The sequence below is a fragment of the Montipora foliosa genome, chromosome 3 (assembly GCF_036669935.1).
Source record: "Montipora foliosa isolate CH-2021 chromosome 3, ASM3666993v2, whole genome shotgun sequence".
NCBI lineage: Eukaryota > Metazoa > Cnidaria > Anthozoa > Scleractinia > Acroporidae > Montipora > Montipora foliosa.
In genome coordinates, this window is record NC_090871.1 from 61,640,710 (window position 1) to 61,650,709 (window position 10,000).

The following is a 10,000-nucleotide window of genomic DNA, read 5'->3' on the forward strand; positions in this document are numbered from 1 at the left end:
CAGAGTAGCTTCATGTAGTTAGTATCTCCTATCATTTACCGTTCCAACCATGATATACCACAGGGAACAGACCACAACATCGGGAACTCCATGCCCTACTCTTTGCGAATAGTGTATGGGTTCTCAATCTTAAGTCCCACGGGTTGTACATTGCAGCATTGTTATCTGTGTCTCTATAGATTGGTTGCAAACCACCTATATAAGAAATACCATAATACTGTTTGTTTGTCCCTCCAAAATTTTGTATAAGCATTGTTTTTATTTTCTCTTGGGACTTATAATGGTCCAAACGGAAACTGGAAACATTGCTTGTGCAAAATTTTGGAGGGACAAATAAAGAGTTTTGTGGTATTTTTTATCTTGGCTAATAGACCTCTTTGCAGTTGTGTGCTTAGTTACCTGGCCTTTAAATGAAAGTGAGGCTGGTGTTGACCTTGTTATGATACAGACCTTCCTCCTTTTCTTATGTTAAATGATTTTGTTGTCATGCTAATTAGTAAGAATTTACATGAGAAAAGCAGTGAGGTTTCTATCAAAACAAGGTCAACTCTCATTCATAGGCCAGGCAACTAAGCACACACTTGTAAAATACTACAACAAGAGTGTCCTCTCAAGTTTAACCATGTGCTCTCTATTTCCAACAATTGGGTCGGGGATAGCGTTACTTTTAGATCAGGGTAAATGCAGCATTTTGACGTTACTGGAGAAGCAGAGTTTAGGGAACTTAATTTTTCTGTATTTCAAGGCACAAAACGTAGGGCAGAAGATAAAGGGGGCACTTCGTGTCCCTTATTGAAATTGGCGTGCATTTTATGTCTTGCATTACTGAACATATCTGCCTCAACGATGCATTTATCTAGGATTTCTTCCCAGTTGTTTCGCGGTAACAATGGTGAACTAGGGAATGGTCGTAAATTCTAACGGACAGGAATGTGAATTAACTAAACCAGACACCAGTGGCTCAGTTGGTTGAGCACCGGGCCGCCATGCGGGAGGTCGTGAGTTCGACTCCGGCCGGATCAACACTCAGGGTAGGCTCGATTACCAGCCGCTGTTTCGGGAAATGAGCCAGCGCTCACTCCCGAAATCTCAGCTGGACGCGTGAGGTGAGCCATTGTTAATCTCCGCCAATCAGAAACTCGCCTGCACAAATCCGTCTGGCATAAATTATATGTTTTGGCTGCGAAGGTATTCTTTGACCCGGCCTGTTCGAGGTTTACAGTGCTTTTAAGGTAGGAAACATCCAAGATTGCGACAACGAAAAGTGTTCGAGAAGCTGGAGAATGGGAACTGTGTCGTTTTCTACGGCCTGAGTTCGCAAACTTCACTGATTTTCCAGTTGGCGCCAAGGTCAAAATACGGCTTTTAAATCCATTTCTATTGCAATTTTCTCCTCATACTTCGCTAATGTGAGAGCAAGTAAAATTCCTCAAGATCAATTGAAAGTACTGCTGAGTTTATTGGTGGCAAAACGAGGGGGCCGATGAGGTCGACCAAGAGCTGAAGCCGCCGAAGATTTTTTTGATGATTCGCCGGTTGAATTCAAACTCACATTGATCATTCTGATCATTTAACCACAAACTCAAGCTCGTATCATCTGGAAACTTCGCACAGACATTTTAAGCATTGTTATGTAATTTCTGTTTTCTTAAAATCAGTGTTTTTGGGATGTCTAATGCTATTTCCCCGCAACTATTGACTTCGCATAAATTATATTTTGAAGTTACGTCACAGACACAATCTATCGCTCACGCGTCCAGCCGTCTCTTCTCGGGGAGGATACCCGAACTCGAGTGAGTGGCGGAAATCGAGCCTACACTCAGGGTCTTAAAATAACTGAGGAGAAAGTGCTGCCTTTGTAATTACATCCGCAAAATGGTTAGACTTTCAAGTCTTCTCGGATAAAGACTATAAACCGTAGGCCCCGTCTTTACAAACCTTCAATGTTCATAAAAAACCTGTGGCACGTTTAGAGAGCCCACACACTAGTCGAGAAGAGTAGGGCATGTAGTTCCCGGTGTTGTGGTCTGGCCTTTCCTTCAGCAATGTGGTCGGCTCGGTGGAATCTTCTGAATGGACTACTGATGAATGAGACCACATTACAGTAAAACAGACAGTAGTCAAATTGAAGGAGTCCAAGTGCTGAAACTGGTAAACTGGTAAATTTAAACAGATGCTGATTTTTAAAAAGTTGTTAAAAATCCAAAAAGCGAAACAAACATATTTTTCTTTGTTTTAGAAACTGCATCAGTCCCGCTTTTGGACCTGGGCTTTGCCATAAGTGCTTCATCGCGGCACGCAGTTAAGGCTTTTGACCTCATGAAAGAGTCAATAACAAGCATCATCGATCGCTACGAAACTAGCAACATCCGTTACGCTCTGATTACCTTCGGCGACTCCGCGAAACAGGAGGTCAACTTCACATCAGATCTTCCGGGTCCTGAAGCTTTAAGACAGGCGATAGACAATATTAGGCTGCCGTCCGGCGAGCCAAACCTTAAGGGGGCTCTTGAAGAAGCGAAAATGATGTTCAAACAAGCTCCTTCACGACCAGGCGCCAAAAAGGTACTTGTTGTGATTATGGATAAGAAGTCAACAAGCGATTCTAAAGAAGTGGTAATAGATGCTATCCGATTGGAGAATAGTAACATCAATGTCGTCCCAGTTGGTATTGGCTCGGAAGCAAGTCAGTCGGAATTAGAGAAGATCACGACCAACAAGAAACTTATGGTGGATGCTGGGATAGATGACATTCCCGAGAGACTGGGAGAAAAAATTATGAGAAAAGCAGTCAAGAGTATGTGTTTTCTTTGTGTTCTTTGCACAAGATAATTTCTAGAAGTAGAATTCTCTATTTTCGAATTCCCCATAATACACTTTGTTTGCCCCCCAAATTTTCCATGAACTATTGTTTTCAAATGCTCTAGGGGACACTGAATATTCCCAAGAGCATTTGAAAACAATGGTTTATGCAAAATTTGGGGGGCAAACAAAGTGTATTATGGGGAATTCGAAAATAGAGAATAGATCATAGCTACAACCCGGGCCAAAATATCTCGGGACACCTTAAGCAATGATCGAGCGCAAAAATCTCTTCAATTAAAGGTTTACATTGTATTCTATAATAATTCCCCTCATAGTGGCCCTCCGACCTCCCCGTTATAATGTTGAAACAAACTGCAGCATTTCTGAATTAATGTTTCCCGGATTCCAATCAACATCGTAAGGAGGGGGTCGGAACAAGGTTATTCCCATTAAACCGGTCGTGCGTTTTTGACTTGATTGTCCAAACACTTTTGTCCGGAATTGTAGTATTTATACAACTTACACAGTTACTAAGAATGTATACTTATACCTGATCCATTAAGCTTGGACGCGAAGAATGCGCGAGGAGATTCACTTCCTTAAACACTGGGCCATTTTGCCTTCTTAAAGAGAATCCTGGAAAGATGGCTTGTGTACGAATTCTCTACAAGGATAGTAAAAAATGTGTAGTAGTTGTATTGTGCGTTGTTGTTGCGTTTTACTGAAACGAGGTTAGGCTCAATCCGTGTGAATAAACTGAATTTGCACGCATGGTTAACTAAAATATCTTGGTTTAACATTGTTTTATAGCTCTTCCAGCTATCCCTATGGCCAACTTGATCTTCGCAATAAGTGCGTTGTCAACGAATGCCAACGAAAAGTTCCAGAAGATGAAAGACATCATCAAGACCATGAACGAAGAATATGGAAAAGAGAGGATTCACTACAGCCTGATTGTGTTCGGTAAGGAACCTTCAGTGGAGCTGCGATTTTCCAACGTGTTTGACACTGATGACGAGTTCAGCGCTCACTTGGACGCGAGAGGTAGAGCAACGGACGGCGCGGATTTACATAAGGCTCTTCAAAAGGCCGCAGAGCTGTTTGAAGAAGATGAAAGGAAAGATGCGAGAAAGGTAACGAGTCGTTAAAAATTTTACATCATCTATGATCTAATTTAGTCGCGTATGCGCGCGTACGGAGCACGGGAGTTTTGGGCTTAGAGACTTTTAACTCGTGTTTTGCATATACAATAAGCTGCATTTACACAATAAAATTTTATGCAAGTAAGTCAATGACGTCACCTTTCCCAAGATCCAACACTCTGAGGTCCAATAGGTCAGTTTTGAACGTTGAACGTGAGTAATGGCGTAATCAAGCTCCAAATTTTGCCGGTCAGGTGTTTCAAAATCTGAAGAAACAAAGCACTTTAAACTAGCAAGTCTTTGACGCCATTTTCTCCTCGATCCAGCTCTCTGAATATGTTATAGTTAGTAATGGCGGACCAGTAAATAGGAAAATTCGAGTTGAGATAAACAGGTGTCTTTTTTAAAATCAAGGCTTAAAACATGGGTCTCTTAGTGTTTGGACGCCGCCACACAATTTGGACGCTTGCCGCGTGAGATAATCTTTATTGTTAGTTTTGATAAAGTTGCGCGTCTTGCCCGGCAGATAAAAAGCGAGATTTTGAGGTAGGAATCGTCAAAAATGTTTGCTTTCGGTGGGAAGAGCAATATTGTGGACTAAAATATTTGAGTTTAGGTGCAAAGCGGTAAAAATCGAAAACAGACCCATTCCTCTCACATCACGGTGGTGAGTCGAAATTACTGCTAGTTTTGATAATAGCCCATTTGCGAGTTGCTGTTTGCCTCAGTGTCAAAGCGAGTTCTGGTGCACAACCATTCAAATGGAAATGAGTTGCGCATTCTTATGCAAATCAAACTCATTTCCCTTACAATAATAGTTGAGCACCAAGACTCACTTCGAAACCGAGACAAACAGAAACTCGGAAATGGCCCATTTTGCGCCTCTAGCCCGGCAGATAAAAAGCGAAATTTCGAAGTTCTTAGGAATCGTCAAACCTGTTTCCTTTCGGTGGGGAGATCAATATTGTAGACTAAAATATTTGAGTTTAGGTACACTTTGACATTTTCAGATCATATTGCCTTTACATAACCATACACACATTTTTGTTAAGGTGCTTGTGGTGATTATGGACAAGGCGTCAACCAGTGATGAACAGGAAGTTGTGAGCGCGGCCAAGCCACTGTGGAGTGATGACGTGGAGGTGATTCCAATCGCGTTCGGCCGCGAATCTGATGAAAACGAACTGAGGGCCATAACACCACATGCGAAAAATGTCATTACCGCTGGCTTGTCCAATGAAACGAGAACGATTGCCGAGGAAATCATGCACAAAGTGCGAAAAGGTATGTGGACACCGACACCGGACTTTTTCCATTTGACAAAACTGATCGGTCAGATCGCGCAGTTGGAAGCACTAACTCTACAAGGCCTTCAATAAAGCACACTTCGAGAATGATATATACTCCTCCAGAAGAGTGCAAGGGATTATCATGCATGTCTTCCTTCAAATTACTGCAGTTTATTTGCAAACTGACTGGTCTGGCCGGCCAGTTTTGAGTTGTGAATTTGCAGAATTTACAAAAAGAAAGTTTTCGAATTCCCACGATCTTGTGGTAAGGGACCAGAATATTGGCGAAGCGTCCCTTATAGGTGGATTTCAACCCATCTCTTGAGACCAAGGCGACAGTGGTGCAATGTGCAATTGCTGGTGGACTAACAAAATAATGTAATAAGAGATATTTAGCTTTTGTCTGTTCGTATGGCGGTCCACCAATATGGCGATAACGTAACGTGAAAACCACCTTTTGAGAAGCGTCACTTTCATTTATTTCTTGCAATAAGCTTTTTTGAGTACCTCTGCCCGCGCTTTTTTGGGTGCAATACAAATTTAACTGGAAAAATAAGGAGCGTTATCTGATTTTACAATACAGACCACGTGAACAGGATAATATATTTACTGTAGGAAACAGACAATCTCAAAAGAATATTTCACTCTTCCAACATGGCCGCCTTGACGTCATGTAAAAACGCTCTATTGGTTTTCCATGTCCTTGTTTCGTAGCTAAGGAGGACATTGCCTTTGATATCTACTTATTTTGTTTGAATTTCAGCCGTGCCGATGATTGACGTTGCCTTCGCCATCAGCTCCAACGCCCCTGGATCTGAACAAAGTTTCAAGAAAATCAAAGACGCCATGGACTTTATAATCAGAAATTATGGTGCGGATAGAATGAGGTATGCCGTTGTCAGATTTGGCTCATCTGCATTCGAAGATATTTCTTTCCAAGATGTAAAAACAGTGGACGAACTTAGAGAACAAATCGACCAAATGTCACGTCCCTCGGGGATGCCGAATCTCAAGGAGGCCTTGGAGAAAGTAAAAGCCATGTTTGATCAAGCACCAGAGAGGTCTGGCGCAAAGAGATTCCTTGTTGTTGTCATGGATACCAAATCAAGCAATTCACCGGAAGAGATTACCAAGGAAGCAGAGTCTCTAGAGAAGGATACAATTAAGGTACGCTGATTCACGTAAGCTAATGCGATTTGACATGGACTCCAATATACAGAGACAGAGAGCAAGAGAGTAAGGGATGTGGCTGGATTCTGTAAACTGAAGTAGCCGTAGCTACCTCGCGTCCTATGAACCCATCGGAGCACAAAAACAGGGCTTTGTGTAATACACCTTAAGCGGAACGCCATTTTTAATTTCTTGCGATCAAGATGTCTTGAAATTTCTGGTTATCCAATTGTATTGGATGGCAAATAAGTTTTTATCGCACTTTCTTCATCCTCCGTCCCACTTATAATTTATTGTTGTCTCAATGAGACTGTTGGCAGTGCGGCCCAGTGCTTAGTGTACTTGCATCGAGATTCAGAGATCCCGGGCTCGAGCCCAGTTCTGACCTCTCCTGGTAGTCTCTGGTTCATTTCCTCGGCTGCTCTTGTAAACAGCCAACTGGTTTGTCTCCGGCCAGTTGTTGGGATTCTTCAAGAGAAAATGAGGGGACAGAGAAGGAAGCTCCCGGTCCAGCCCTTGGGATATGTCATGTCTAGGAAAGTTATTTTTAGACGAGCGGAAGTCTTTGTTCTAGCGGAAGTCTGTATTCCGAGACGTCCGCATGCAGGCCAACCTCGGTCTGATGTTTGAAAGAAAATAAATATTCATTAGCCTTCCACGTGCGCCGCCATTTTCTCTCTTCACTAAGAACCTGAGAGCGAGACAAGACTGCATGCGGACGTCTCGGAAGACAGACTTCCGCTAGAACAAAGACTTCCGCTCGTCTAAAAATAACTTTCCTAGACATGACATATCCCGACCAACGCCCTGAGACTCCGTCTCTGTCCCCTCATTTTCTCTTGGATTCTTAGAACATTGTTGTTCTGCCGGGTTATTATTTATCGTACGAAGCTGGTCAAAAGACTTTAGGGCACTAGTCAAATTTGGCCGAAGAGTAGGGAATTTACTGTACATGCTTCTATCATTTATATGAGCAACACATGCTCTTCTTTCGCTGCCTTATTGTGTCCCCCCTTAACCCCAGACGATGTTGAAACCTTCGTGCGATCGATGAACTACTCTTCGGACACCGTGAAAAATCAACATTAGGGAGTTTAAGAAACGAAGACGGCAACGGTAACGACAACGCCAAAAAAGCAGTAATATTATTGGTTAAAAGAACCAAAATGCTCGTGCTGCACGTGCGGCACGCTTTTTTGAACATTTCTCTCCCGTACTCGTCAAAACTACTGCGTGAAATGACCAAATTTAAGGTTTTGACGACAACGTGGACAAACTACAGTAATCTTTCAGTCTCATTCTTTACTTTAAATCCGTCCTTACCAATCCAGTTATAGGACGCTTCGCCCATATTGTATAATATAAACAAGATGGAAAAATCATGAAGTACTTAAAATAGCTCAAACTTATATTTTGAAGTGACGCTTTCGCCGCCGTAGCCGTCGTGGTTTCTTAAACTCCCTATGTAATGGGGGGAGGGGGGAAAGCGGGAATTTTCTCAACAGTTTTGACCAGGATTGTAGATCCGTCCCTGTTCTGTTCGGTTTCGTTGGCGCAAAACAGCCCCTACTGGGGAGTGATCGATTGAATGTGTGTGCAGGTGTCTATAGGTTCTCGTCTTTACTTATCATCGCTGTTATAAAGTCTCATCGTCATCCTCGTCATAACGCCAGCATCGTTTAATGTTCAACTCAATGGTCAGCGTCATCATCGCAGGAACTGGATGCAAACAACTGCTACCTCTAGTTTGCTTGCTCAGTTCCTCGAATTTATAAAGGGCCCGTTTCTCGAAAGTCCCGGAAACTTTTCGGGCCCGAAAAGTCATTTGTGAAACTGCTAACCGCTTATTTTGGAGAGCCGATCCTTTAACATGCGTTCAAGGTAACAAAAAGAAAAAATAACTGTAAAGTTTGACGACTTAAATCCTCTCCGTTCTTGAGATACAAAGGGAATTGTGACACCCGAAAATGGCCCGTAAAGTTTCGGGACTTTCGAGAAACGGGCTCCTGGTTAGTTATTGATGGTTTGCATCTGACGTTACAGTGCACAGAACAATGCAGTAAAACCTGTGGGACGATTTTGTATCGTCTTACACACCAACATGGCCGTCTTATCACGTGGATCCAAACCAAGAATAGAATCGTGTCCTTTTTGTCATTTGGCAAGAAAGCTGTTCTAAACATAAACGTTTAAAAAATACTGCCTTTTGAGCAGGGTTGGGATTTGAAGGCTACTGCTCATGCGGTATTATCATGTTGTCGCCGTTACATTGCAGCGTTTCGTTAACTTTTCTAGGTAATCCCTATCGCTCTTGGCACAGAAGCAGATCGAAACGAACTAGAAAAGATCACTACAAACCGAAAGAACGTCGTGGAGTCTCCAAGAAGCGAGGAGCCTGAAGCTTTGGGAAAGAAGATCATGAAAATTGTTGTCAGAGGTATTTGCCATCAACCAAGCCTCTTAGATTAATCGTACTTAACCCTTGCAATGCCTGCTTAAAACATAGCTTTTCTTAAGATACTAAATTGCGTGTGTTGCATATAATAGGGACTGTATGCGAGAACGACGCCGAAGGTTGAGTGAACTTTATTTAGCAATACACGCACCCTGTAATCATTTTCGCGATCATTTCATTGCAAGTGTAAATTGCGTATTTCACACACAGAGATGAATTTTGGATAAACGATGTTGACGACCGGAGAGAAAGTTGAAACTCCATCATTGGATTCTAACGTCCTTCATATTAAAATGTGAACGGCAAGGAAATGCATCAGAATTTAATATAATCGTGCGCACGTGCTGTGCGTGCAGAATTAAAACGCACGTGTGAGGCCAGCGGAGCCATTTTTTGTTTGTCTTTTTTTAACCCGTTGTTTTGTGGTGTTTTCGCTCACCTAGTTGCCTAAGTTCCCTGAACGATCCGCCCAAATGACCGTAAGCGAAAAACGTATATAGTAATTTTCCGGTTGTTTTTAATTTTATTTCTACTTACAGATCACCTGCCAGTAAAGAAAGTCGACATGATCATAGCCATCAGTGCCACCGCGACCAGAGGCGACGAGAACTTCAAGAAAGCCAAGGATGTTGTCCAGTCAGTCATCAATGAGTACGGCCGTGAACGTCTTCATTATGGTGTCATACTTTTCGGGAAACCACCGCTAACAGTTGTGCGCTTGCGGGGCAGATATGACAATGACGCTAAATTGATGGAAGCGATAAACGCATTCCCTCGTGTCAAGGACGGTGCGGACTTGGCCGAGGTATGTAGAGTTCAATCAAGAAGTTCTGTTTGACTTATTAGGGACCTTAAGATCTACGACGGCGACGTCAACGAAAACGTCACCTCAAAATAAAACTTTGCTCTATTATAAGTCTTTCGCGATTATTCCATCTCGTTCACGTCCTACAATATGGGCGAAGTATCCTAAAAATAGATTGGTACGAGCGATTTCAGAGTGAAAATAGAGAATGAAAGATTCTCTGTTGCATGCTCGCGTTGTCGTCAAAACCTAAAATTTGGTGATTTCACGTCGTCGTCACGCAGAGAACCTCAAAAATATGAGCAATAATCCGTGCCGCACGTGAAGCACGATT

General features: G+C 42.6%; 1 protein-coding gene across 1 annotated transcript in view; it reads left to right on the forward strand.

The window, feature by feature from the left end:
- LOC137996199 (uncharacterized) overlaps positions 1-10,000 on the forward strand; it is a 260,410-nt gene that overhangs the window by 153,668 nt on the left and 96,742 nt on the right. The window contains exons 90-95 of the mRNA XM_068841623.1: positions 2,240-2,797; positions 3,616-3,938; positions 5,000-5,231; positions 6,000-6,403; positions 8,702-8,843; positions 9,401-9,666. Of these exons, the coding sequence (XP_068697724.1) occupies positions 2,240-2,797; positions 3,616-3,938; positions 5,000-5,231; positions 6,000-6,403; positions 8,702-8,843; positions 9,401-9,666 (1,925 nt within the window). The remainder of the gene's footprint in view (positions 1-2,239; positions 2,798-3,615; positions 3,939-4,999; positions 5,232-5,999; positions 6,404-8,701; positions 8,844-9,400; positions 9,667-10,000) is intronic.